Raw genomic sequence first — 15,081 nt, forward strand, 5'->3', positions numbered from 1 at the left:
TAGGAGCCTGTAAAACGGCAGCCGCCTCTTCCGGCGCCATCATCATCATAGTAATGAAGCTTCCGGCACCATCATCATCATATTAATGAAGCTTCCGGCGCCATCATCATCATATTAATGAAGCTTCCGGCGCCATCATCATCATATTAATGAAGCTTCCGGCGCCATCATCATCATATTAATGAAGCTTCCGGCGCCATCATCATCATATTAATGAAGCTTCCGGCGCCATCATCATCATATTGATGAAGCTTCCGGCGCCATCATCATCATATTAATGAAGCTTCCGGCGCCATTATCATCATATTAATGAAGCTTCCGGCGCCATCATCATCATAGTAATGAAGCTTCCGGCGCCATCATCATCATATTAATGAAGCTTCCGGCGCCATCATCATCATAGTAATGAAGCTTCCGGTGCCATCATCATCATATTAATGAAGCTTCCGGCGCCATTATCATCATAGTAATGAAGCTTCCGGCGCCATCATCATCATAGTAATGAAGCATTTGGTGACATCATCATCATATTAATGAAGCATTTGGTGACATCATTGTTCCCTCTGTTTCTGCTCCACTGTAGAGATTTTTAATGCCATCGTAATGCCCAATTGAACTTCCCTCCTCTCTCCACAGTCCACACACACACACACACACACTCATAATGGAGCTCTGTGTACCTCAGCACAATGCCACGGAGCCTCCATTTAGTGTCTATTGGGTAATAAACAGCTCCAGGCTCATTCCAACAGGCAGCACTCAGTCTAGAGCCTGATCTAGAGACACACACCACACATACCAAGCTCCCTGAATATCTGTGGTGAATATCTGTGGCAACTCCTCATCGTCCTCTCTGGTTCAGGGTTTTTGTTGTTTTGGCTCGTTTTTTCATGTGACCTGAATATGTTTTTAATATTAAATGTCATGCAATGCAAATGTCCTACAATGTATCCTACAATGTGTCCTACAATGTGCCCTACAATGTGACCTACAGTACTATATATGTTCCCCCAACCCCCCAACTCTCTCTCCATACTCTCAAATCACTAACTATGTCCATCCTAAAATGTGCATCATAACTGTCACCAACCCCTACCATGTGACCCTACGTCCAAAACGGTGTGCTTTACGTGTATGAATGAATGGGGATGTGAGTTTCCCCAAGACTTCAGTGAATGACACCTACACCACAATGTTGTTTCATAAAGGTTGGAAAAGAGCAATTGAAGACTTAATACATTTGTAGGCTAGTACCCCTCTTGTGTGTGGATATGGGTCACTGGGCTATGGCTAGGGTTCTAGGGGTCCCTGTACGACAGTGTGTCTTGGACTTCCTGTGACGTCCCCTCTCTCCCTCTCAGTCTCGGGAGCAGTCTGATGATGAGCAGACAGAGGACTCAATGAAGTTCAAACGGCTCCACAAGCTGGTCAACTCTACCCGCCGCGTCAGGAAGAAACTCATCAAGGTGGAAGAGGGCAAGAAACACGGCTCCGAAGGTACGGCACATGTCCATAGGGATTTCTGAATACACCGTTTGAGTTAGTATGGACTCCATACTGTATATTCAGAAATCTCGTAACAGAAATCCTGAAACAGAAATTAAATTTTTCAACAGCACTTTGTAAACATTCAGTGGAAATGTGAATGGGATAGAAGTGTTTTTGCTCTTTTTGAGGTTACTCTGTAATGGATAAATGATGTGATGTTCCTCTCCTCCCTGAAGATTCTCTGAGCTTAGAGGCATCTCCTACCTGTGAGGACAACACAGCCTTGTACACAGGGGTCCTGAAGAAGTCCTGCCTGCCCCAGGATGCCTCCATGTCCTCCCTGACCCAGGACCAGCTCTCTCTGGATGGGGACACAGACAGCTTGACCACCTCCCCTTCCTCCAGCAGCCTGGACACTACCTGGTCCGGACACAAGCTGGTCAAGGCCTTCTCTAAGTCCAGCAGCACCCACGGCCTCATCCGGCCTCCCAGGAGACTCGCTGCTGGGCCTGAGGGTTTGGGAGCCGTCGGGGTGGGAGGTAGTGGATCCTCCTTCTCAGAGCTGGAAGGCTGTGGTGCCGAGGCCGAAGAGAAGGTGTCGCACTCCATGACGGAGGGCGAGATGCGGAAAGCCCTGACCTCTCTCTCCCATGGGGTAAGTAATGACACACTCTACGGTTTCTACGGCCTCACCCGGCCACGCCCCAAACCACACCCCCAGCCCTGCCTCCTTGTTGCCCTCGATGATGTCTCCCAGGGTAGCCCCAAATCCGCCCGTCACCACACCAGCTGGCTCAGGAAGCCTGACCCCAATTACGCCTACTCCACCAAACACCTGCTCTACCAGCGCTCCCGGAACTGCGTCAAAACACCAGGGGTGCCCTCCTCCTGTTCCTCCCCCTCGCCCCCCGCCCGTTGTGACCTGGCCAAGGCTAAGGGTGGTACGCTGGGTGGAGGGGGGTGTGGGGGCTGGGCATTCCCCCCTCGCAGGCTCCGCGGCCGGACGGCGGTGAGCGAACTGAACATCACGTACGTGGTGGAGCGCAGCCTCTACGGCCACCTCAACTGGGCCCAGCTGGTCCGGCCCGTCACCCTCAGCCGTGCCGAGCGCCGCTGCCTGTTGGAGGAGGACAGGGAGGCGGACAGGAAGTGGGCGGCCAGCGTGGACCGCTGCACCAAGCGCGTGCTCTTACGCATCCAGCAGAAGTCTGTGAGTTCTACTGTACAGCAGGGCGGGGGCGGGCTAGGCAGCGCCTCCGCCTGGCCAGGCGGACCAAGGCACCTCCAAGGCTGCAGAGTAGCCCTGAGGCTTAGATACAGACACAGGGTGGATGATGTTTCCTTCTCCTCTGCTTTAATACAGACCTCCATAAAGAAACAGAACATTACACAATCTTTAAATATGAAAGCTTTTGGCGTCTTAGTTCATTTTAATGTGATATGAAATAGTAATGGGGTGTTCCACTTAGGAGGTTAACAGTGGATACCAGTGTAACAGCAGAGGATGTATAACTGGCATTTGAAAATGTCACCCAGCCCAAACCCTGTTGGGAGTCTGCTGAGTCAGAACAGGCTGAAGAGACAGAGACACGGTTGTGGAAGAGACAGAGACACAGTTGTGTTGGGTCACTGCTCAGGGGCTGACAGACACACTTGACAGACACATTCTCTCTCCTTTCTTCTTTCTAGCTTTCTCCATCCTTTTCTATCCCTCCCTCCTCTTAGCTTCTCTCTCCTCTGTGTGTCTGGGTTCAGTAGAAGGGGAACAGAGTGATCTCTTTTCCAGCTCAGTGTGAAAGAAAAGGAAAAAGATCTGGGACTGTGACAGTGGCCATAAGCCCAGCTAGATGGTCTGGACTGGCCAGGCCAAACAAGCCTCCACATATCATTGAGACAGATGTAATGATAAGGTTTGGTCAGTGTGTGAAAGTTTGATCACAGGTCAATACAAATCTAGCATGGAAGTTTTAGTGTTGATAGTAGGAATCCTACTGAAAGACAATTTCGATCGACACAGTGAAGTTAAACAGAGATATTCTGCAGCCTTGAAGAAGCCTGAATACTGGCTTTCACTTGTCAATCATTGGATGTGGTACTTCATCCATAGACATTTTTATTCATTCCTTCTGTTCTCTTTTTTGGGGGGTTTTATCTTTTTGATCGTGCCTTCGTCGGCATGGTTACAGATGTAGTGGCATTTTCTTTCTCTTTTTTTTGTTTTACTGTCATGTGGAAGATGGTTTTCTGAGTGCATGACCATTCCATTGAATATATCCACCAGCATCGCTCCATCTGTAGACTTCTTTTTGGACGCTTCTCAATTGCTTCTCTTCGCCACACTTTGGAACTGCGGATATGGACACGAAAGAGACGGGGGTCTCACACATACCATAAAACAAGTCATCTCAAGGATTAAACGAAACCTGGGACTGTTGTCGGAAACTGCTAGAGTAAATTAGGAATGCCCTGTAACGGGAAGAGCAGATTTAATTAGTAACGCTTCACTACCTGAGATACTATATATGGGGTGTGTATGCATCAGTGCTTTTGCTTCTTAATACAATTCTAACCCAAAGAGAGGCCTGGAGGTCAAAGCTAGTTCAATTATAAAACAACCTATCATTCTCCTCCGCAATAACTTCCTCATACCCTCATGGCTGGTTCTATCTTTATCAAATGGAGAGAGAATCTAGATAACCCCCTGCATATCCTTCAGTCTGATACATTATATTTTCTGTGAGAAGTTACCTCCTAACCTCCCCCCAATCCTTCCCTTTCTATAACATAACCCAGTGTAAAGGTATTCATATCTCAATGTTTGTGTTTCCAGAGAACCTACCTTCCTAATTAAACCCAAGGGAGTGGTTGTGTTGGGCCATAGTTTGTTATATTTCAGTGTGACCACATCTAACCAAATGATTTCATTTCATTCTGTGCTTGCTTCCCAGTAACGTAAACCTGCAGAATAACAGTGACTCCCATTCAATTCTTCATGGATGATCAAACACCTCGTTTAAGTTTGATCACACAATAACTAATGTACATTATGTAATAAACAGAAATGCATTTCAGTTTCACATCACGTCACTTCTGTTGCCCCTCCCATATGAGGCCATAACATGACATACACGTACAGCCAGGCGGTAACTCTCACAAACCCATATATAACATACAGCCCTGAATCATCCTGCTGCCATTATGACTCCGCCAAGCATGAATCATTGTGATTTGACTCATACTGGGCATGGATAAGAGTTGATGTCATTTGAATAGATTCAAATTTATTTTTAATTCTGTCTTCTGTTTATTTTAAATCTTTCCTACCTCTCTCTCTTTCTCGCTGACTCTCTCGCTCTCTCTGACTCTCTCTTTCTCTCTCTCTCTGACTCTCTCTGTCTGACTCTCTTTCTCTCTGACTCTCTCTCTGACCCTCTCTCTGACTCTCTTTCTCTTTGACTCTCTCTCTCTCTCTCTCTCTCTGACTCTCTCTCTCTCTCTGACTCTCTCTCTGGCTCTCCTTCCTCTCCCTTTAACAGAGGACATGTAGTTTTGGAGGGTTTGACCTGTCCAACAGGTCACTCCATGTGGTCAGTGCAGGCTCAGAGCACAATGTAAGTACTACCACATTACTGATGACTCAGGGTTGAGGGGGCGCAATGCTGAGAGAAGTCAAACACATTCTCTCTCTCTTTCTGTCTCTGTTTTCTCTTTCCACTCTCCCTCCTTCCTTCTCTCAGAGTAAGGATCCAGAGGCTGTATACCGGGAGGTAGTCAAGTCTCCCAACACGTCTCGTATCTCTCTGGGGAAGAAGGTGAAGTCCGTCAAAGAGACCATGAGAAAACGCATGTCCAAGAAGTACAGCAGCTCACTGTCTGAACAGGTACACACATACACACACACACACACACACACACACACACACACACACACACACACACACACACACACACACACACACACACACACACACAGGCGTTCAAACCTATAATTCACAAAGATTTCAAGTTTCATAGAATAAAAAGGCTTGATCCTAGTTGACTGAATTCTCCCCATTGTTGTTCTGCTCTCATTATGGGCTCTACATGTGTGCGTGTGTGTGCTTGTGTGTGTGTGTGTGTGTGTGTGGACATGTTTCTGTTGGTTACAAAGTAGACACCCAGCTCTCTCACACACAAACAGATGTGTGACACACACATACAAACAGTCAGACGTCACACACACGCAGCTGGGAATATTTTGGAGCTGTCCACACTCGGGTCTCAGCTTTCTCAGGCCCAGGATTGGACTCTAGGTGGAGGGTAGGGTGTGTTTAGGAGGATCTGAGCTCATCCAGTGAGGCAAGCATCCCACAGGCCAGGCCAGAGCTCTAAGACATGGGGGCTTTGGCTCTGGGACTTTGTGTGTGTGTGTGTGTGCGTGCGTGTGTGTGTGGCATTCATACCATATTCACATTGTCAAATATCACAATACAGTATAGGTTTTGGCCTGGTATCTAGGCTGTCAGAGGGTACACTAAGTAAGCCTTGGGAGTGGCACAATCTGTTGACTGCGCGCTGAAAATTGTTCCCTCAGAGATAAACAGAAGAGATTTTTGGAACTTCAGTCCTTTGACCCAGAAAAAGGTTGAATTAGTCATGAATGTGTTGCTTGGAAGGAGCGGGTAGGAGACTTGATGAGCTCTAACTTTAGTGAGGCTATTTTACATGCCACGCTGCCATCTAGTGGCTGTGGTGAATTCTCCTTCAGTAAAGCTACTGTTATGTTTTATTTTCAGTCAATAACACAAAATACTTTTTTTTAAATAGAAAAATCTATGTTGAGTGTGTGCAGATGTAGAAGAGTAGGGAGGTAAGACAATAAATAGGCCCTAGAGGCGAAAATAATTACAATTTAGCATTAATACTGGAGTGATATTTGTGCAGATGATGATGTGCAAGTAGAGATACTGGGGTGCAAAAGAGCAAGAGGGTAAGTCATAATATTGGGATGAGGTAGTTGGGTGTGCTATTTACAGATTGGCTGTGTACAGGTACAGTGATCGGTAAGCTGCTCAGACAGCTGATGCTTAAAGTTAGATAAGGAGATATAAGTCTCCAGCTTCAGTGATTTTTGCAATTTGTTCCAATCATTGGAAGCAGAGAACTGGAAGGAAAGGCGGACAAAGGAAGTGTTGGCTTTGGGGATGACCAGTGCAATATACCTGCTGGAACGCATGCTACGGGTGGGTGTTGCGATGGTGACCAGTGATCTGAGATAAAGTGGGGCTTTACCTAGCATAGGCTTATAGATGACCTGGAGCCAGTGGGTTTGGCAACGAATATGAAGCGAGGGCCAGCCAACGAGAGCATACAGGTCGCAGTGGTGGGTAGTATATGGGACTTTGGTGATAAAACGGATGGCACTGTGATAGACTACATCCAGTTTGCTGAGTAGAGTGTTGGGGGCTATTTTGTAAATGACATCGCCGAAGTCAACGATCTGTAGGACAGTCAGTTTTACGAGGGTATGTTTGGCGGCATGAGTGAAGGAGGCTTTGTTGCGAAATAGGAAGCCGATTCTAGATTTAATGTTGGATTGGAGATGCTTAATGTGAGTCTGGAAGGAGAGTTTATAGTCTAACCAGACACCTAGGTATTTGTAGTTGTCCACATATTCTAGTTCACAACCGTCCAGAGTAGTGATGCTAGTCGGGCGGGAGGTTGCGGGCAGCAATCGTTTGAAGAGCATGCACTTAGTTTTACTAGCATTTAAGAGCAGTTGGAGGCCACGGAAGGAGTGTTGTATGGCATTGAAGCTCTTTTGGAGGTTTGTTAGCACAGTGTCCAAAGAAGGGCCAGATGTATACAGAATGGTGTCGTCTGTGTAGAGGTGGATCAGAGAATCACCAGCAGCAAGAGTGATATCATTGATATATACAGAGAAAAGAGTCGGCCCGAGAATTGAACCCTGTGGTACCCCCATAGAGACTGCCAGAGGTCCAGACAACAGGCCCTCCGATTTGAAACACTGAACTCTATCTGTGAAGTAGTTGGTGAACCAGGCAAGGCAGTCATTTGAGAAGCCAAGGCTACTGAGTCTGTCGATAAGAATGCTGTGATTGACAGAATCGAAAGCCTTGGCCAGGTCGATGAAGACGGCTGCACAGTACTGTCTTTTATCGATGGCGGTTATGATATGGCTTAGGACCTTGAGCGTGGCAGAGGTGTACCCATGTCCAGCTCGGAAACCAGATTGCATAGTGGAGAAGGTACGGTGGGAATCGACATGGTCGGTGATCTGTTTATCAACTTGGCTGTCAAATATTTTAGAAAGGCAGGGCAGGATGGATATAGGTCTATAACAGTTTGGGTCTAGAGTGTCTCCCCCTTTGAAGAGGGGGATGACAGCAGCAGCTTTCCAATCTTTGGGGAATCTCAGATGAAACGAAATAGAGGTTGAATAGGCTAGTAATAGGGGTTGCAACAATTTCGGCGGATAAATTTAGAAAGAGAGGGTCCAGATTGTCTAGCCCAGCTGATTTGTAGGGATCCAGATTTTGCAGAACATTAGCTGTCTGGATTTGGGTGAAGGAGAAGCGAGGGGGGGGTGGGCAAGTTGCCGCAGGGGGTGCTGAGATGTTGGCCAGGGTAGGGGTAGCCAGGTGGAAAGCATGGCCAGCTGTGGAAAAATGCTTCTTTAAATGATCGATTATCAAATCAAATCAAATTTTATTTGTCACATACACATGGTTAGCAGATGTTAATGCGAGTGTAGCGAAATGCTTGTGCTTCTAGTTCCGACAATGCAGTAATAACCAATGAGTAATCTAACCTAACAATTCCAAAACTACTACCTTATACACACAAGTGTAAAGGGATAAAGAATATGTACAGTACATAAAGATATATGAATGAGTGATGGTACAGAACGGCATAGGCAAGATGCAGTAGATCAAGTACAGTATATACATATGAGATGAGTAATGTAGGGTATGTAAACAAATTGGCATAGTTTAAAGTGGCTAGTGAAACATGTATTACATAAAGATGCAGTAGATGATATAGAGTACAGTATATACATATACACTGCTTCAGCACACTCCGCAAACCCGGATGTCCTAGTCATGTCTGAATCCTGGCTTAGGAAGGCCACCAAAAATCCAGAAATTTCCATCCCTAACTATAACATTTTCTGACAAGATAGAACTGCCAAAGGGGGCGAAGTTGCAATCTACTGCAGAGATAGGGAACTGTCACCACTGATAAATCTATGATAATTGAGAAGGTATAGTGGAGAGGGTAGTAACTTTTAAGTTCCTCGGCGTACACATCACAGACAAACTGAATTGGTCCACCCACACAGACAGCGTCGTGAAGAAGGAGCAGCAGCGCCTCTTCAACCTCAGGAGGCTGAAGAAATTTGGCTTGTCACCAAAAGCACTCACAAACTTCTACAGATGCACAATCGAGAGCATCCTGGCGGGCTGTATCACCGCCTGGTACGGCAACTGCTCCGCCCACAACCGTAAGGCTCTCCAGAGGGTAGTGAGGTCTGCACAACGCATCACCGGGGGCAAACTACCTGCCCTCCAGGACACCTACACCACCCGATGTCACAGGAAGGCCATAAAAATCATCAAGGACAACAACCACCCGAGCCACTGCCTGTTCACCCCGCTATCATCCAGAAGGCGAGATCAGTACAGGTGCATCAAAGCAGGGACCGAGAGACTGAAAAATAGCTTATATCTCAAGGCCATCAGACTGTTAAACAGCCACCACTAACATTGAATGGCTGCTGCCAACACACTGACTCAACTCCAGACACTTTAATAATGGAAATTTATGTAAAAATATCACTAGCCACTTTAAACAATGCTACTTAATATAATGTTTACATACCCTACATTACTCATCTCAACAAACTTAGGGAGGAGGCTTCTAATGTTAACATGCGTGAAACCAATGCTTTTCCGGTTACAGAAGTCAACAAATGAGAGCGCCTGGGGAATGGGAGTGATGCTGGGGGCTGCACCGGTTAAACTCTGCATCACCAGAGGAACAAAGGAGGAGTAGGATAAGAGTATGGCTAAAGGCTAAAAGAACTGGACTGCCTTCAGAACAGAGTAAAAGGAGCAGGTTTCTGGGCGCGGAAGAATAGATTCAAGGCATAATGTACAGACAAGAGTATGGTAGGATGTGAGTACAGTGGAAATAAGCCTAGGCATTGGGTGACGTTGAGAGCGGTTTTTGTCTCTAGAGGCACCATTTAAGCCAGGTGCAGTCACCGCCTGTGTGGGGGGTGTAACATAAGGACTAGCTAAGGCATATTGCGCAGGGCCGGGGGCTCTACAGTGAAATAAGATAAAAATTACTAACCAAAACCGCAATAGACAAGGCATATTTTGGCATTAGGGAGAGGCATGTGTAGCCAAGTGATCATAGGGTCCAGTGAGTAGCTAGGTGAGCTGGAGGCACGGCGATTCAGACATCTACCAGGCCGGGGCTGGCAGCAGGCTAGCAGATGGGCCTCAGGGGAACCTCGCAACGAGACAGTCTTATGAAATCCCCTCGGACGGTTACATTGGTAGACCAGTCGTGATGGATGGACGGGGCTCCGTGTTGGCAGAAAAGGGTCCAGGCCAATTGGCAAAAGAGGTAATTGAAGCCCAGGGATTGCTTGATGGAATTTCTTCGGGTAGCCGTGAGAATGGCCTAGTTCAAGGCTAACTCCAGGCTAACTGGTGCTTGCTTCAAGACGTTAGATAGGAGTAGCCGCTCGGATAGCTGCCAGCTAGCTGCGATGATCCGCAGTAAAGGTTCAGAGTTTGCGATAGGATTCCGGAGATGTGGTAGAGAAGAGCAGTCCGATATGCTCTGGGTAGATATCGCGCTGTGCAGACTGGCAGGAGCTGCCTGGGGTGAGGTGATGACCGCTAGCTTCTGAAGGGGATTCCGGTTCAAAAGTGTAAAAAATAGCACATCCTTACCACATTGGGTGAGGCGGGTTGCAGGAGAGTATATTCAGTCCGTTGATGGAAAAATAATACACATATACGAAGAAAAACTAAATATACAAGGGACGGGACAAGACAATCAAAACAGACATCCCCACTGCTACGCCATCTTGGAATATGTGACTGATACTGTATCACGTTGACATCTGTTTCTCTCTCCATCTCTTTCTTCATCTCTCTCTCTCTCACCCCTCTGCTCTCCACTTCTACCTTTCTGCCCCACTCCTCTCCCACCCTTCAGTCGAGCCCAGACGGGACTCCCAGCTCCCCCCAGTCCCCTCAGCCAGACACAGACTCTCTGGAGAAACCCAAGCTAAAGGCTGGAGGATCCGTGGAGAGCCTCCGGAGCTCCCTCAGTGGACAAAGCTCCATGAGTAAGAACTCTGTGTGTGTGTGTGTGTGTGTGTGTGTGTGTGTGTGTGTGTGTGTGTGTGTGTGTGTGTGTGTGTGTGTGTGTGTGTGTGTGTGTGTGTGTGGTACAGTACACATTAAGACACAAGGGGGCACTGTCATTACATCTCTCTGGCAACATTCTTATACAGACTTAACCCCTTATCAAGCCTGCTGTGTCAGCTAGTATACATCTCATCATCATTGTTATGATCTGAACTCCAAGTTATAGCTCCGTGTCACAACCACACCTACTCCCATTGGAGGGTTCAGAGATGACATGTGACATCTTCTCACGTTGTGACTGACCATGATCTTACCCTGACATGTGTTCAGACAACTTGTCTAGTTAAATACGGTTCAAAAAAGATAGAAGTTGTCTGAACACATGTATAATTATTCTGTCTGTCTCTTGTGTCTTGAGGTTAGAGTTAGACTAAGGTCTGTGAGGGCTGGGTTGGTGTTTATTTGTTAGTTAATGAGAGAGAGTGTCCCTTGTTGACTGGTGTTGGCCTGGGCCCCTAGGGCCGGAGAGGCTGAGACACAAGCTAATTATTAAATAGGAAGGCTTTTCTCTCTGCTTCCTACACTCATCATTACAGATCAGACATCCAGAGAGACTTCTATGGGTAGACAGCAGCACGTAATATACACACTGGCTACAAGTGATAGGCTGTTATTAATGTGTATTCACACATACTCTGGCTTTGTGTGAATAGATGAGTACATCTAACTCTCTCATTTAAAATAAATTGATGTTCACTTGCTCAGTTTCAAAACACTCACTACACATTAGTATTGAATACATCTATTTGGATGATATGAAATGTATATCTGTGGTTTGACCGTGTGTGGTCCTTGCATTGTATGTTCCAGGTGGTCAGACGGTCAGCACCACAGACTCGTCAGCCAGTAACAGAGAGAGTGTTAAGTCTGAGGATGGAGATGACGAGGAGCCTCCCTACAGAGGGCCCTTCTGTGGCAGAGCACGAGTACACACTGACTTTACCCCTAGCCCCTACGATTCCGATTCCCTCAAACTAAAGGTAACATACACTTACTCACCTCCACACGTATAAACACACAGTCCCTACAGTACTAATTCTCTCAAATGAAGGGCAACACATAGACACTTATTGACTCATAAGCACAACCCTGAATTCATATACACCCTCAACACACCGTATTCACACACACACACACACACACACACACACACACACACACACACACACACACACACACACACACACACACACACACACACACACACACACACACACGCACACACACACTTGATGAGCGATAGTTTTAGCGTTTTCTCATGTGAATGTGTTTTGTGTCTTCCAGAAAGGGGATGTGATCGACATCATCAGTAAGCCACCCATGGGGACGTGGATGGGCCTGCTCAATAACAAGGTGGGCACCTTTAAGTTCATCTATGTGGACGTGCTGAGTGAGGAGGAGGAGAAGCCCAAGAGACCCGTGAGGAGAAGGAGGAAGGGCAGACCTCCCAAACCCACCTCTGTAGAAGAGCTGCTGGAACGCATCAACCTCAAGGTATACACTGGACACACACTCCTTTACACACAAACACACATGCATTTGTTTAACACACTCACAAACATGCACACGAATACACATACACACAACTCTATACAAACCTCACACACCAATGCTAAGGTGTTCTGTACAAGGTGAATAGCAGTCCTGCAACTTCCCTCCTACAGTCAGAATCATATCCTAACCATCTAAAAAAAACACCCTGCCTCTTCTGTCAACCACCCATTCTAGGCAGCTCAGCCTCCCCAGGGAGAGAGCACCGTAGGTGGGCTGTTTCTGGATGAGCCCAGCCTGATGAAGCTCTGACATGACAGATTACAGACTAGGCTATGTCCCTGGCTCTCCCCTACTCAAGGACATAAGTAACATAACGGTACATGATCATTGCCTGGGCAGAGCAGAGACTATATTACAGGGTTGAAGACCTCCCATAAGTCTACTACTATCCTACTATATACAGTACATGTGCATCAAGGTACACATGTCATCTCCGTCGTCACATACGTAGTTGTGAGTTCGGGGAGTGGGAGAGCAGACTAAACACACATCCTCCTAAACCTACCATTAACAACTGGTGACCATGCGAAGACATTATACTGAGACTGTTCCACCTTGTTCTGTTTCTGTTTCATGTCACGCTCTGGATAAATGAGTGTTTTTGGCAAGTATTTATTTAGATTTCTCTTTTGTTTATTTAAAAGGAGAACTAGGGAAAAGGTTTTTGTCCAGATTTGGTTAGCGAGTTGAGATACATTTACTGATGCAGGTTTACTGGTGATTGAATCAAGGATACAGTATGTAAGAAGAGTAAGACGCCGTAATAACCTTGCTGACTAATTCTACATAAAACAGAGCTCATTGTGGTCAGGGCGTTGCTAAAAACACAACGACAAAGTGGAGTGCGCTTCGGAGTAGCCATCTTTTTTATATTTTGATCTATGTTTTCTCTTTTGAAATCTTCCATTTCAACTTGATTGTAGGGGTGTCTTATAGCAAATGTGCTTTTACCTTCAAATATGCTTTTACCTTCAAATATGCTAGGATGTTACATGAAAGATGAAGATCCTTCAAATGAGAAGGTTGTGTAGCGTAGTGGTCTTTGGTTTTGTCTCATCCTTCTTTATCTTAGCAGAAATAGAGCTGAAAGTCAGTTTTAGCTAAGGACGGAAGTCTCCGTGGTTACAGTGGTGACATGCAGTCTGTGTGTATTCTACCCTTTAGATGTGTGGGTTGGACAAAACTTTAGACTGAACCAGTTTCCACAATCTCCTTGTTGAAAGGGCTGAGATGTTAACTTTAGCTGTGCCTGTTCCCGAAACACACAGAGGGTGTAGTGTGATATTTTAGACCGTGATTTCTGGTGTCCTCCCACCAAGAGATAACACCACAGGGTGTAATGACTAGCTTTGTGCTCTTGTTAAATTGTGTGTGTATCCTCCTTGTCGCCTGTGGTGAAAGGTGTGGTAGAGAATCTCCTCTACCTCATCCCTCTCTTTCCCACCCTTCCCAACTCTTCCCTCCTTTTCTGTAGCCACATTGGTCAATTTCTTTGTGTATGTTTTTGCAAGATTAACATTTTGCCCATGTCTTTGAAAACTGGTGATAGGCCATTTTATCTGTTTAGCTTATAACAGTTACAGTCACGCAAGGGGTAGGAAAAAACTATCTGGAATCAGTTGTAAAGAACATGAGATAACCAGAGCCTCTTCTCTCCCCTCTCCTCTTCTTTCTCATCGCCTCTCCTCCAGGAGCACATGCCTACCTTCCTGTTTAACGGTTATGAGGACCTGGACACCTTCAAGCTGCTGGAGGGGGAGGATCTAGATGAGCTCAACATCAAAGACCCTCAACACAGAGCTGTGCTGCTCACCGCTGTGGAGCTACTGCAAGAGTATGACAGTGAGTACACACACACACATGAACTCACGTGCGCACGCACGCACACACTCACACAAACCTTTCGCTCTGTCTGTTTGACTGCATTGTCTCTATGATTCCTACACTACATTGTTGTGTAAGTTTCTGTATATCTGACTATATGGTTTCTGTGTGTTGTGTGTGTCTGTAGGCAGCAGCGACCCTGAGCGGAGCGGCCTGTCAGGCTCTCAGGAGAAGCTACTATCAGAGGGCCACATCCTGGTGGGCGACTCACCACGTGACTCTGGCTGCTATGAGAGCAATGAGAACCTGGAGAATGGTAATGACTAGCCTAGCATAGCTTTCCGATAATGGGATTAGCCTGGTGTTAGCCTAGCCTGGGCCTAGTCTAGCACTACAGTGACTGTGGCTCCTATGATTCCTCTTCCACCTACTCTGCCATGCTATGCTTCTGCATTCTAACATGAACCATCCGTCATCACTCTCCATTGGACCAAGGCCAGCCAATCAAACCTCCACTCTTTATCCGCCATGTCTGTCTCCTAGCTCCACCCACTTCACACCCCCTCTCACCTCCGCCCCACCTACCTGCGTAGTTTATTTTTCTCATTGCCACTCCACTCTCTCTTTCCACTGCTCTCTCCATCTCCAGGCTGTCTCTTCACACCCCCACTCACCTCCACCCCACCTAGCTGCGTAGTGTCGTAGTGAGGGGAGTGATGCATCTCCTTTTTTCTGTTTCTTTTTCTCATTGTCACTCCACTCT

The 15,081-nt window shown here is 46.6% G+C and overlaps 1 protein-coding gene across 8 annotated transcripts in view; it reads left to right on the top strand.

Annotated features, from left to right (window-relative positions):
• LOC109866286 (SAM and SH3 domain-containing protein 1) overlaps window positions 1–15,081 on the top strand; it is a 304,701-nt gene that overhangs the window by 275,409 nt on the left and 14,211 nt on the right. For 4 of the 8 annotated variants that reach the window (XM_031800987.1, XM_031800993.1, XM_031800991.1 and 1 more), the window contains exons 9-17: window positions 1,362–1,497; window positions 1,725–2,698; window positions 5,025–5,099; window positions 5,226–5,369; window positions 10,726–10,858; window positions 11,751–11,920; window positions 12,225–12,434; window positions 14,186–14,336; window positions 14,506–14,634. In XM_031800987.1, coding sequence (XP_031656847.1) covers window positions 1,362–1,497; window positions 1,725–2,698; window positions 5,025–5,099; window positions 5,226–5,369; window positions 10,726–10,858; window positions 11,751–11,920; window positions 12,225–12,434; window positions 14,186–14,336; window positions 14,506–14,634 — 2,122 coding nt within the window. The remainder of the gene's footprint in view (window positions 1–1,361; window positions 1,498–1,724; window positions 2,699–5,024; window positions 5,100–5,225; window positions 5,370–10,725; window positions 10,859–11,750; window positions 11,921–12,224; window positions 12,435–14,185; window positions 14,337–14,505; window positions 14,635–15,081) is intronic. The other 4 variants (XM_031800988.1, XM_031800989.1, XM_020454867.2 and 1 more) reach the window with 1 other exon arrangement.

The sequence above is a fragment of the Oncorhynchus kisutch genome, linkage group LG21 (assembly GCF_002021735.2).
Source record: "Oncorhynchus kisutch isolate 150728-3 linkage group LG21, Okis_V2, whole genome shotgun sequence".
Classification (NCBI taxonomy): domain Eukaryota; kingdom Metazoa; phylum Chordata; class Actinopteri; order Salmoniformes; family Salmonidae; genus Oncorhynchus; species Oncorhynchus kisutch.